Source organism: Hyperolius riggenbachi, chromosome 6, assembly GCF_040937935.1.
Source record: "Hyperolius riggenbachi isolate aHypRig1 chromosome 6, aHypRig1.pri, whole genome shotgun sequence".
Classification (NCBI taxonomy): domain Eukaryota; kingdom Metazoa; phylum Chordata; class Amphibia; order Anura; family Hyperoliidae; genus Hyperolius; species Hyperolius riggenbachi.
In genome coordinates, this window is record NC_090651.1 from 4,536,170 (window position 1) to 4,550,299 (window position 14,130).

The 14,130-nt window shown below is 47.4% G+C and overlaps 1 protein-coding gene across 1 annotated transcript in view; it reads left to right on the forward strand.

The window, feature by feature from the left end:
* C6H1orf127 (chromosome 6 C1orf127 homolog) overlaps positions 1–13,178 on the forward strand; it is a 63,401-nt gene extending 50,223 nt beyond the window's left edge. The window contains exons 8-11 of the mRNA XM_068242374.1: positions 3,060–3,144; positions 9,118–9,314; positions 11,061–11,187; positions 11,945–13,178. Coding sequence (XP_068098475.1) covers positions 3,060–3,144; positions 9,118–9,314; positions 11,061–11,187; positions 11,945–13,086 — 1,551 coding nt within the window. The 3' untranslated portion in view covers positions 13,087–13,178. The remainder of the gene's footprint in view (positions 1–3,059; positions 3,145–9,117; positions 9,315–11,060; positions 11,188–11,944) is intronic.
* Positions 13,179–14,130: the final 952 nt, after the last annotated feature.

Below are 14,130 nucleotides of genomic sequence, written 5' to 3' on the forward strand. Positions count from 1 at the left end.
GCAGCAGGACACAGGCTGAGGGCCGCATTATATGATATCAGCCAGTAGGTGGCAGCAGGACACAGGCTGAGAGCTGCATTATATGATATCAGCCAGTAGGTGGCAGCAGGACACAGGCTGAGGGCTGCATTATATGATATCAGCCAGTAGGTGGCAGCAGGACACAGGCTGAGGGCCGCATTATATATCAGCCAGTAGGTGGCAGCAGGACACAGGCTGAGGGCCGCATTATATATCAGCCAGTAGGTGGCAGCAGGACACAGGCTGAGGGCCGCATTATATGAAATCAGCCAGTAGGTGGCAGCAGAGCACAGGCTGGGGGCCACATTATATGATACAAGCCAGTAGGTGGCAGCAGGACACAGGCTGAGGGCCGCATTATATGATATCAGCCAGTAGGTGGCAGCAGGACACAGGCTGAGGGCCGCATTATATGATATCAGCCAGTAGGTGGCAGCAGAACATAAGCTGAGGGCCGCATTATATGATATAAGCCAGTAGGTGGCAGCAGAACACAGGCTGAGGGCCGCATTATATGATATCAGCCAGTAGGTGGCAGCAGAACATAAGCTGAGGGCCGCATTATATGATATCAGCCAGTAGGTGGCAGCAGGACATAAGCTGAGGGCCGCATTATATGATATCAGCCAGTAGGTGGCAGCAGAACATAAGCTGAGGGCCGCATTATATGATATCAGCCAGTAGGTGGCAGCAGAACATAAGCTGAGGGCCGCATTATATGATATCAGCCAGTAGGTGGCAGCAGGACAGTCAGATTACTCAGGCTGAAGTCTACATGATTTGATCCCACCACCCCCTGGTGGGATCAAATCATGCAGACTTCAGCCTGAGTAATCTGACTGTCCTGCTGCCACCTACTGGCTGATAGGTGGCAGCAGAACTGTAGCTGCTGGGGGCCTGAGAACAGAGGGGCTCATCAGGATTCCCCCAGTAGCCACCATGCCAGGACATGCAGGGAGTGCTGGCACAAGTTTTACACTAACCCTCTCATCATACTACCTACCAACTTTTTGAGATGAGAAAAAGGGACACTTAAAGAGAGTCTGAAGCGAGAATAAATCTCGCTTCAGAGCTCATATTCAGCAGGGGCACGTGTGCCCCTGCTAAACTTCCGCTATCACGCCGCTAAACGGGGGTCCCTTACCTCACAAATCCCCTCCGTGCAGCGGGGGATCTCTTCCGCATAGAGGCAGGGCTAACCGCCGCAGCCCTGCCTCTCAGCGCCGTCTGTCAGACGCGTATCTCCGCCTCTCCCCCGCCCATCTCAGTCTTCCTTCGGGGGTCCCTTCACCCCCAAACCCCCCACTGCGACACTTGGTCGCAGACTTGGTCGCTCCTGGAGGCAGGGCTAACGGCTGCAGCCCTGCCTCCAGTCGCGTCTATCAGCAGCGCATCACCGCCCCTCTCAGTGAAGGAAGACTGAGAGGGGCGGGGGAGAGGCGGAGATACGCGTCTTACAGACGCGCGTGGGGCAGGGCTGCGGCGGTTAGCCCTGCCCCAACCAAGAAGCGCTCCCCCGCTGAAACGAGGGGATTTGGGGGTGAAGGGACCCCCGTTAAGCCGCGGGATAGCAGCGGTTTAGCAGGGGCACGTGTGCCCCTGCTATCTATGAGACTCTCTTTAAGCCACACACCTGCCACATCTCTGGCCACACCCTCACCACGCCTCTAGTCACTCATACCATAAAGATTTCATAAGAAAAATATGTTGTTTTATAATTCAAACCACATTGGTCCTTTCTATCCTGGTTCATTTTTCTTCATAGCAACATTTTAAAATTAGTAATATATCAATTTAAAGGTTTGGAATAAAGTTTAGAGTCAATCAAACACATTTTTAGTATAGAAATATATATAATTACATAGAAAGAGGGACAAAGTCCTGAAAGAGGGACAAATGAGAGTGAAAGAGGGACAGAGGGACAGGGCTCCCAAAGAGGGACTGTCCCTCTGAAAAAGGGACAGTTGGGAGCTATGCTCTCATGGCTGTCCTCTCCCCCCATCTGCCTCCCTATCCCCCCATGTGTACACAGCCTTGTCCCGGTGGCTGGTCGGGTTCCACTGTGACATCACATCAGCGCCAGATCGGCATTGGGACACGGCTATGGGGGTGTGAGGAGACGGTAGGAGGGAACCATGGTGACAGGTAAGTATAAAGTATGTGCCAGTGCTTCCCTGTGCCCTCTGCTTGTGGTAGGGGGCATGTGGGGGAATTCCTGGGGACACTTGGCTGTACTGCTGGGCGATGACCCTGTGGGGGAATACTGTAGGGAGGGGCAGTGCTGGGGTATACGCTATGCTGGAGGTGTGAGGAGACGGTAGGAGGGAACCGTGGTGACAGGTAAGTATAAAGTATGTGCCAGTGCTTCCCTGTGCCCTCTGCTTGTGGTAGGGGGCACATTCCTGGGGACACTTGGCTGTACTGCTGGGCGATGACCCTGTGGGGGAATACTGTAGGGAGGGGCAGTGCTGGGGTATATGGCTATGCTGGGGGTGTGAGGAGACGGTAGGAGGGAACTGTGGGGACAGGTAAGTATAAAGTATGTGCCAGTGCTTCCCTGTGCCCTCTGCTTGTGGTAGGGGGCACATTCCTGGGGACACTTGGCTGTACTGCTGGGCGATGACCCTGTGGGGGAATACTGTAGGGAGGGGCAGTGCTGGGGTATATGGCTATGCTGGGGGTGTGAGGAGACGGTAGGAGGGAACTGTGGGGACAGGTAAGTATAAAGTATGTGCCAGTGCTTCCCTGTGCCCTCTGCTTGTGGTAGGGGGCACATTCCTGGGGACACTTGGCTGTACTGCTGGGCGATGACCCTGTGGGGGAATACTGTCGGGAGGGGCAGTGCTGGGGTATACGGCTATGCTGGGGAGATACACAGCACCGCTCCCGGGGTCTGCTGCACTCAGGAGCAGATTTGTGCCATTATATCGGATAAATGACAACGCATGTAGTCAGTCTGGGCATTCTTAGAAGTGTGTACATTCATAAGTCATTTATAAGTCATTTTCTTTTTCTAATAACTGGCATATTCTCCTCAGTTTCTGGACAGACAGACGGCAGTCCTGCCTCTCTGGTTGGCCCACGGCTTTTATGCCTACTCCATGGAAGCTTCCTGTCCGCCTGGTAAGTCCCTCCTCCTGGTGACTATTGGTGAAGGACACAACTTTATTGAAAAAAATATTTTCACTCCAATGCAACGTTTTCGTGGGATGTTCCTGCTTCCTCAGGGAAAAAGAGTGGAGTGTCGATAGCAGGACCTCCATGTGCTTGGCACCTCTTTTTTGTTCACCCTTGGTGGAGGGTGTCATGGACGTGAAGAAAGGCTACATTCACGGTACAATCCAGATTGCATGTCTAGGAAGGCAAAACCTGGGGTCTGGTCTGTTCCAGCTGGATACAGGGGTTACAATGTTTAAGAGCCGGGAACAAAATAAGCTTCCTTCAGCAGGCCACTAGCAGCTAGGTGTGACCTCTGCCAGCAGATGGTCCTTGTCATGGCAGAGGAAGCCTGAGCACAGCTCCAACCTAGCATGAGACCAGACACAGAGGGGCCATACTTATGATCTATATGAAAATTATATCATTTGATTGCAAAAGTCTAGCCGAGTATCCACATTTTTTATTCATGAAGCTGGCATAATCAGCGACCCGGGTATTAAACTTTTTAGCAAGGGAATGTCACACACTATTCATGTCTGGTATTAATGTGTTCCATATTCTTTGGGGATTGTGAATTTGATATTACTATTTGTGTGCAATGAACGTGGTCTGAGATATAGCTTAAAAGACAAAAGTGAAAACCGAGAGCCCAATCTGGTGCAGTATTTCACGTAAATCAGTAAATGTAGTCTGAATGAAATAATACTCACAAGTGTAGGTCACCACACAGGGAACCACTGATTAGGCAGGTGGGGAGAATTGTAACCTGACCCCACTCAGGTCTAAAAAGTCGCTCTCTGTAGATAGAAGAGGATGGGGATTAGAGATGTCGCAAACCTCCGATTTTCGGTTTGCGAACCCTGTTCGCGAACCTCCGCGAAAGGTTCGGTTCGCGAACAAGTTCGCGAACCACAATACACTTCAATGGGGAGGCGAACTTTGTAAAAAAGAAAAAATTCTGACACCTAGAAAAGTGATGGAAAACATGTTTCAAAGGCTCTAATACCTGGAGGCAGACATGGTTGAGTGAAATACACATCAAACGTCCCAGGCTAACATCTAGGTTTCACACAGACCCCTATTTTAGCCCTCCACAATCCTACCAGAGGGAGGAGGGTCTCATCTGCCAGGGAATTCCAGTATTTCAAAAACCAGCTTATATACCATGATAGGGATTTGAACCCAGGCCTCAGTGTATGGTAGGCAACTAAAATATCCATTGTACCACCAACACTACTAGCTGAAAGTAGCCTAGCATGTACCATTTATGCTTAATGCAAGAGAAAAATTAGACAAGACAAATAACATTTATATCACACTTTTCTCCTGGCAGACTCAAAGCACCAGAGCTGCAGCCACTAGGGCACACTCTATAGGCAGTAGCACAGATATGTAGCCAGACATGGCCTTGTATTTTGTGTTCAACAGTTGTCAAGAGAAAAATTAGACAAGATAGCAGTGTTAGGAAGACTTGCCTAAGGTCTCCTACTGAATAGGTGCTGGCTGAACAGACAGAGACGAGATTCGAACGCTGGTCTCCTGTGTCAGAGGCAGAGCCATTCACCACTACACCATGCAGCCACTGCTTACAGATCTGTAGCCAGGCATGGCCTTGTATTTTGTGTTCAACAGTTGTCCAAAGAGAACCCCAGATAGCCAGGTAGATTCATCTCTCTCTCTCTCTCACCAACACTACATGCTGAAGCCAGCCTAGCATGTACCATTTATGCTCAATCCATTTATGCTCAAAAATACAATTCCGCGGAAAGCGGTGACCATCCCTCTACTAGAGAGAGAGAGAGAGAGAGAGAGAGAGAGAGAGAGAGAGAGAGAGAGAGAGAGAGAGAGAGAGAGAGAGAGAGAGAGAGAGAGGGAGAGAGAGAAATCTACCTGGCTTTCTGGGGTTCTCTTTGGACAACTGTTGAACACAAAAGGCAAGGCCATGCCTGGCTACATATCCATGTGCAGTGGCTGCATGGTGTAATGGTTAAGGGCTCTGCCTCTGACACAGGAGACCAGAGTTTGAATCTCATCTCTGTCTGTTCAGTAAGCCAGCACCTATTCAGTAGGAGACCTTAGGCAAGTCTTCCTAACACTGCTATCTTGTCTAATTTTTCTAACTGTTGAACACAAAATACAAGGCCATGTCTGGCTACATATCTGTGCTACTGCCTATATAGAATGTGCCCTAGTGGCTGCAGCTCTGGTGCTTTGAGTCTGCCAGGAGAAAAGTGTGATATAAATGTTATTTGTCTTGTCTAATTTTTCTCTTGCATTAAGCATAAATGGTACATGCTAGGCTACTTTCAGCTACTTTCAGCTACTTTCAGCTACTTTCAGCTACTTTCAGCTACTTTCAGCTACTAGTGTTGGTGGTACAATAGATATGTTAGTTGCCTACCGTACACTGAGGCCTGGGTTCAAATCCCTATCATGGTATATAAGCTGGTTTTTGAAATACTGGAATTCCCTGGCAGATGAGACCCTCCTCCCTCCGGTAGGAGGGTGGAACCCACAAACAGGCTAATTAAAATCTCCCTAGCAGAGTGTGTAGCAGCTGTCCCTTAACTAATTAGTGTAGGCAGTATAAGGACCTTACTTGAAGGAGGGAGGAGGGGGTGGGCCTCCAGCATTGAGAGCAGTGTGTATGGCAATAACGTGTCTGCTGGCTGTGATATAGAGAGTCAAAGTTTTGCTCAATAGAGCTTTATGGGGCGAATCGAACTTCCGGGAAAGTTCGCGTTTGGCAGGCGAACGTGAACCCCCGAATTTCGCCTGGAACAGTTCGTGACATCTCTAATGGGGATACACCCCTCCACCAAGGGTGAACTAGATCAATAGTATAACAAGAGTAACAGAGGCGCCAACAAAGGATAAAAACAATTAAAAACCGTTTAAAAGGAAGGAAGCAGGTGGACTCACCTCCCTCAGGTCAATTAATGACCGGGTAATATGAGCCGTTAACAATGTAACAGAAATATTTATTAAAAATCTCTGCATATGCAACGCATTTCACGGGCCAACATCCCGCTTCATCAGGCAATCAAGTATGGAGAACACAATGTGCGGTCAATCAATGAGCAAAAGCGCCTCTACAGAGGTGGTGGCAGCCTGGTACCTGAAATATTGTGTAGTAAAGTGTCTGTGTCGCTAGCACGCTCCCTCCTAGCCTGTATGCTGTCCGATTCCAGTGGTTTCAGCGCATTCATTGAATCCACAATATTGAATTGTCTGTGCTTTGAAATAGATTGTGAGGCATTAAGCAGTCCAGCCACTAGGGGGCGTGTGACAGAGGGGTGTCGCCCCTTCTTTGCTACAGAGTGGGGTGTGTTTGTTCTCCCCACCAGATTCTACACCGTCTTGTTTAATTCAGCAAATAATAAACACAACACAGTCTGGTCATTTTGTCCAGTAACTGGCAATGCCATCAGTTAGCTTGCAAGGGAAGTGGAACTTTGGATCATTAACCCTTCCAGCGGCTTTATCCCAGTAAACTGTTTTCCTTGTGCCGAGTTTCGTCTTTTAGCGCACAGATGAAATTTTGAGCTTCATATCACTTTAACCTCCTTGGCAGTAACCCCCGAGCTACAGTCGGGGCGGAAAACCGCAGCTCAAGACGGCGGTAACCCCGACCAGCACTCGGGATAGCCGCCGGAGGTTCTATGCAGAGGAATTGCGCACAGCAGGTGTTTCAACTCACCTCCCGGGGGATCCCGACGTCGGCCACCATTCTTCTTCCCTCTCCTCCGAGACTCTGCATCCTCCTGGTGAGATTGCCGTCTGGCGTCATGATGACAGCCGGCAATCTCACTATAGAGTTACAGCGCCACCTGGAGGATGGAGGGAGAACTGCAGCGCTAAGCCCAGGGAGGGGAGTAAGTGCTGGCGCTGCTGCCGGCTCTCTCGTGGTATGATTCTTTTCATGCTTTCAGGGTGTAAAAGCACATGAAAAAATTGTACCTCTTTTAGACCCTAAAATCAGAAGGAATCCTTCCGCCAGGGAGGTTAATAAGCAGCATGACCTGGCAAACATTAGTGTTATATCATTTGTCTTCTGTCTGAAATAACTCTTCTAACTGTAATATTAAATACTTAACGCAGGAAGAAGTAAAGGCAAGACTAAATAAATTAAAAATAGACAAGGCACCTGGCCCGGATGGCATGCATCCTCGGGTCCTAAGGGAATTAAGTTCAGTTATAGCTAAGCCCCTTTATCTTATCTTTTGTGACTCTCTTGCAACTGGCAGAGTCCCAGTGGATTGGCGTACAGCCCACGTTTTCCCATTATTTAAGAAGGGCAAAAAATCAGATCCAGGAAATTATAGACCTGTAAGCTTAACATCCGTTGTATGCAAACTATTTGAGGGGTTACTAAGAGATACTATACATGACTTCATAGTAGAAAATAATCTTATTTCTCAGCATCAACATGGGTTTACTAAAGACAGGTCCTGTTTGACTAACATGCTCAGCTTTTATGAGGTAGTGAACGCTAATATGGATATTGGGAATGCTGTAGATGTGATATACTTGGACTTTGCAAAGGCCTTCGACACTGTTCCCCACAGAAGTCTGGTGCAAAAGTTGAGGATGCAAGGACTGGGGAAGAGTCTGTGTTCATGGATAGGGAACTGGCTAATGGACAGAAAACAAAGAGTTGTGGTCAATGGATCGTACTCAAAATGGGTGACTGTTATCAGTGCGGTCCCACAGGGGTCTGTACTGGGTCCAGTGCTCTTCAATTTATTTATTAATGACCTAGTAGATGCAGTAGTGAGCAATGTTGCTATTTTTGCAGATGATACAAAATTGTGCAGAATCATCAACTCTCAGGAAGATAGTGTCATATTGCAACAGGATCTGGATAGGATGGCTATATGGGCACATACATGGCAGATGAAATTCAATGTTGACAAAAGTAAAGTCATGCATTTTGGACGTACTAATGGTCTAGCACCATAGAAAATAAATGGGATACAGTTGGGGACATCAAACTTGGAGAAGGACTTAGGAGTACTCATTGACAACAAGTTAAATAATCGTACTCAATGCCAAGCAGCTGCAGCTAAAGCTAACAAAATTTTGGGATGCATTAAAAGGGAAATAAAAACTCAAGATGCTAGCATAATATTGCCCCTGTTTAACTCTCTAGTAAGGCCACATCTGGAATATGGAATTCAGTTCTGGGCACCACATTACAAAAAAGATATTGCAGTTTTAGAGCAGGTGCAGAGACAAGCAACAAAATTGATACGTGGGATGGAAGGTCTCACTTATCAAGAAAGGTTAGATAAACTGGGTTTATTTAGTCTAGAGAAAAGACGCCTTAGAGGGGATCTAATTAACATGTATAAATACATCAGAGGGCAATATAATAGCTTGGCGGATGAGCTTTTTGTCCCTAGGCCTTCTCAAAGGACTAGAGGACATGATCTGCGCATGGAGGAAAAACGTTTTAGCCATTTATTTAGGAAAGGGTTGTTTACAGTAAGAGTGATTAAGATGTGGAATGCATTGCCACAGGAAGTCGTTATGGCAAACACTATATCTGCATTTAAAGGGGGCTTAGATGCTTTCCTTGCGTTGAAAGACATCCATGGCTACAATTACTAGGTAATGCCTAATGATGTTGATCCAGGGATTTTATCTGATTGCCATCTGGAGTCGGGAAGGAATTTTTCCCTTTAGGAGCTAATTGGACCATGCCTTGTAAGGGTTTTTTCGCCTTCCTCTGGATCAACAGGGATATGTGAGGGAGCAGGCTGGTGTTGTACTTTATACTGGTTGAACTCGATGGACGTATGTCTTTTTTCAACCAAAATAACTATGTAACTATGTAACTCATTTATGGGAGTGTTCGGGCAATTCTCTGTGATTAGATAGAAGTGAACGGATGTGGTGGTTGAATAATTAACTAGTCTCAGTTAACCCCTCCAGTGTCGCAGCAGCCAGGAGAGGAGGTTGTGCTCTACATCCCGAAGCAGCGGGTGGGGCTGGTGAAGAGGGCGTCGTACATGGCGGAGACGCTGACCCTGAAGAACATCGCGCCGGCTCCGCCTCTGAATGTCACCGTGACGGAGGACAGGCAGTTTGTGATGATCAGCATCCCCGCTAATGAAGTCCTGCGACAGCAGGTAAATCCCTCCACAATGATCACGTCAGGTGACCGACATGAGGCGGGGAGGGATAAGGGTATGATGGTGGGAGGGGTGCAGCGATAGGCGTGCTGCTGTATTGCCGGGGGTGGGCCCAGGACCAGGGGGTGTGTCCATAAAGCTAGGCTTACCCTTTGGGATGAGTTCTGTCTTCACAGCAATCAATATTATGCGTATTCCTGATTGGGCGTTACGCAAGCTGTGCAACTCATAGCACACCACTCATGTTACTCGGTATACACTGCTAGGGATGCTGATTCCGATTACGCGGAATTGAAACTTCCGGTCGGAAATCGGCAATTCAGCAAAATCCGATTTCCCACAACTCGGTAGTTTCAGCCCAATCACTGAACTCGGAAGCATTGGCCCAAACAGAGAACGCAGAATTTTCCCGCAAAAATCGCATTACCAATCACACAAGATTCTGCTTTTCCGATTTATGATTTTTTGATTTCCAAATTTTTTTTGTCATTTTTTGCATTCTCTGCTGACAAATAAAATACTCCTCAGAAATTGGAAAATTGCAAACCGGAAAATCCGAAATGCAAAAATTGGCATAGGCAGAAATCGAGACTGGGCATTCTGACCATCCCGATGCGTATGTTGCTTGTGTAGCGCGTGTTACGGTAATGGCTATAGATAATAATAATAATAATTACCATCCGCAGATATGCAGCCAGCCAGGAGTGAGTGCGATGGACAGAGCTTTGTTCTGACACACAGAATCATACCCGTGTATGGGGAGGCGGGGCCTGTGGTGTAAAGCCTTAGGTAGTATAAGCAATCATGTCACAAGCTCCGCCTCCATTCTGCAGGGAAGCATCACATCACAAGCTCCACCTCTATTCTGCAGGGAAGCATCACGCCACAGGGTCCGCCTCCATTCTGCAGGGTAGCGTCACAAGCTCCGCCTCTATTCTGCAGGGTAGTATCACGTCACAAGCTCCACCTCTATTCTGCAGGGAAGCATCACGCCACAGGGTCCACCTCTATTCTGCAGGGTAGCATCACGCCACAAGCTCCGCCTCCATTCTGCAGGGTAGCATCAAGCCACAAACTCCGCCTCTATTCTGTAGGGTAGCATCACGCCACAAGCTCCACCTCTATTCTGCAGGGTAGCATCAAGCCACAAACTCCGCCTCTATTCTGTAGGGTAGCATCACGCCACAAGCTCCACCTCTATTCTGCAGGGTAGCATCACGCCACAAGCTCCGCCTCCATTCTGCAGGGTAGCATCATGCCACAAGCTCCATCTCTATTCTACAGGTTTGCATCATGCCACAAGCTCCGCCTCTATTCTGCAAGTTTGCATCATGCCACAAGCTCCACCTCTATTCTGCAGGGTAGCATCATGACACAAGCTCCGCCTCCATTCTGCAGGGTAGCATCACGCCACAAGCTCCACCTCTATTCTGCAGGATAGCATCACACCACAAGCTCCGCCTCTATTCTGCAGGGTAGCATCATGACACAAGCTCCGCCTCCATTCTGCAGGGTAGCATCACGCCACAAGCTCCACCTCTATTCTGCAGGGTAGCATCACACCACAAGCTCCGCCTCTATTCTGCAGGGTAGCATCATGACACAAGCTCCGCCTCCATTCTGCAGGGTAGCATCATGCCACAAGCTCCGCCTCCATTCTGCAGGGTAGCTCTCTGTAAGTTGATGCAGATGCCACAATAATGGATAAGTGAAGTAATATTGCCATGTTTTGCTTTTTTCTAGGACTGCCCCAGCACAGGCGATGATATCCGCAGAGTTCAGACGTACTACAGCATCGATCTGGTCCTGCAGTTTGCAGAGATTGCCTATCCCATGAACTGGACCGTGGAGAACTATTACCAGTGTTTAGGTGAGGAACAGCAGTTAATGTCACATAAAGGACGACTCCGCACACGATCAGTGATAGACATGGCAAACAATTCTCCTCTGTTCCACTGATATCCCTGCTGTGCTCTAGATCTGACCATGCAGAGCGCTGGCAGGAAGTCCTGAGTACTTGTAGCCCCTGCGACCCCCGCCATTGCAGGGGGACCTAGGGGCTAAGGGGGGCACGCTCCTGTGCTCACATGCACGGCATTAAACTTTACCTGCTTCTGGCGGCAGGACAGGTCCTCACTCCTCTGTTCAGTGTAGCCACGCACCATACAGACTATCACTTGCGGCTACAGTCACCTGTCAGATGACATGCAGAGATGAAAGCCACAAGGGGGTAGTCGCAGAGCTGCACTGAGGAGGAGTGAGTAGGGCCTGTCACATAACACTTCAGTTCTGCTGCTCTGCATTATTGGAGGGGACAAGTCCTGCTGGAGACTCCCATTTAGAGGAACAAAGGGCCATATTCACTAAGTATCGATAAAGTTACCGTGTAAAGGGAATGCACACCAATTTTATCGTTACTAATGCCGATTCTGTAGGCTGCAATTGCTGCCTAAAGCGGCCTGACCATCTAAAGCTAAAGATGTTTACTGAAGCCAGGCCAGGGCTGGAGGATTACTTATGTTCTCTGATTTTCTGAAGCTTGGAGAATTTTAGTAGAATAGACACTTAGTATGTAAAAGGGTTGGACTCCATATATAATGTTTTCACCTCCTTCTGTCTGAAAACAGTTCCTGAAGACAAATCACGAGTGGAAGGTTCTGGAGATGCGACAGAAGAAAGGCGAGGATCGGAGAAGATCTATTCAGCAAGTATACAAAGTTCTACAGCTAAATCTTCTTTACCTACAAAGCCAGCGGTGCCTCCTCTCTTCAGCCATGAGGGACAGCATTCTGCCGCTCCAGATGTTTCTCCGGAGAACAAGTCTCACCATGTCAGAGACAGTCAGGACAATCCAGTGATTGGTGTCTCCTGGAAAACCACAGATAATAGTTTTGAACATTTTAGTGAAAGTGTTGATCTTGACATCAGTGGCTCCGGAGACTCAGAATCTCAGCAGCCCAATCAAAGGTGGTCAACTGAACCTCCTGAGGTCGGTAGTAGCACACCAGACCTATTCTCAGAGAGTTCATTTAATGAAAGCCAACCCTTATTCTTGTCAGGCTTGTTTTCTCCAACTGAAATTCTGGGAGGAAACCGGATTCTATCCATGAAAGCTATAAATCCAGGAGAGAGAATCCATCGACCATTAGAGGAGAAAGAACCAGATGTTTCACTGGTAATACAACACGAAGCATTTGGACACGTTGGTTTTAGGCCGGTTGCTCTTCCACCTGCAGCCAAATACAATACGACCACTAAGCCCAGCCAGCATCAACTTCAGTCTCTTTCTAAAAACGTTTTGACTACCGATAGACCTGAGCTTCCTGCAAGGCCACGAGGTGGTGGAGACTCTCAGAAGACTGATTATGCTTTGTCTGAACCGCTGGATGTGACAACCAGAGATGGGTTATTATCCCTTTCCTCTACAGATCACCGTGAAAACAAGAAGAAGGGTGACAAGCTTATAGACGAAGACGAGGTGAAGGCTGAGAGTCTTCTTCTTGGTGGCCATGAAAAAACAGAAGACCCAAAGCCTCTGACAACACCGGAAGATGAGAGGAGACAACCGAGACATTCGCAGTCTTTATCCAAGACCAAAACTGATCGTCCTCCATCCCTTTCTGGTGCAGGGTCTCCGCCTTCCACACATCTCCGAAGATCTGTTGTGTGGTCAATGCCTAACCAAGTCCAGGAGATGCCAACTAGGACAGCCAATGAAATAGAAGAAACAGTCTCAGATGAAGAGCTCTTATTACCAGTGTTAGCCTAGTGGTGGTATCTTGTCACAAGAAACTTCTACTACATGTTAGTGTGCTTCAATTAATGTAAAATGAGGTTCTGATCAGTAACTCAATGGGCTTGATTCACAAAAGAGTGCTAACTGTTAGCACGGGTGTTTTCGCGCGAATTTTCACATTGCGCGCGAAAACGTTATCGTTTCGCGCGCAAACGCGAATTTTCTGGCGGAAATTCGTGAGCGCGCGCAATGCGAAAATTCGCGCGATAACGCCCGTGCTAACAGTTAGCACACTTTTGTGAATCAAGCCCAATGTATTTCTGCTTCTCAGTTTGCTTCCACTCCGCCATATAATGCATCTTTACCTACTGCTTGTTCTGACATTTCAGAAATGGCAGACTGTTCTCTTCTCTGTTGGGTGATGTCATCAGTACTTTGAACACAGACTGTACTGATTCAGAATAAACCAGTAAAGTCACAGATTACTCAGAGATTAGCACACACTGCAGTTCATTTACTATCAGTATAAGCACACTGTAACAGCTTATATTGCATACAGGGAGTGACATGCCTGTATAGCAGTATGTACAATAAATGCTAGTTATTTGTGTTATTGGTCAGAGTTCCATTTTGTTATTCTAAAGGAAACTCCAGGTGAAAATAAACTGATAAGACAAACAACTGATTCTATCCTCCTACTCCTAAGAATGACGTTTTTTAAGTATCCCAGTTTTAGTCTCTGTGTATCAGCTAAAAAAATAATAATAATGTTTTAACTGAATGATACATTGTTTCTCACAGACTGAGGGAGTTCTAAGCCATACTATATGACCTATTGACCTTTTCTATTCCCTTCTCTCTGGAGCTGTTTTCTGCCAGGAAAAGGTTTTATGGCTGTTATTCCTTATCAGTGAGGGTTACACTATAGTTCAAATTGGTCCCGACTTCATGAAATAGACTCATTACATGCAAAGCGAGATATTCCAAGTCTTTATTTGTTATAATTTTGATGATTATGGCTTACAGCTTATGAGAACCCCAAAATCACATTCTCAGCCCATTAGAATATTGTGAAAA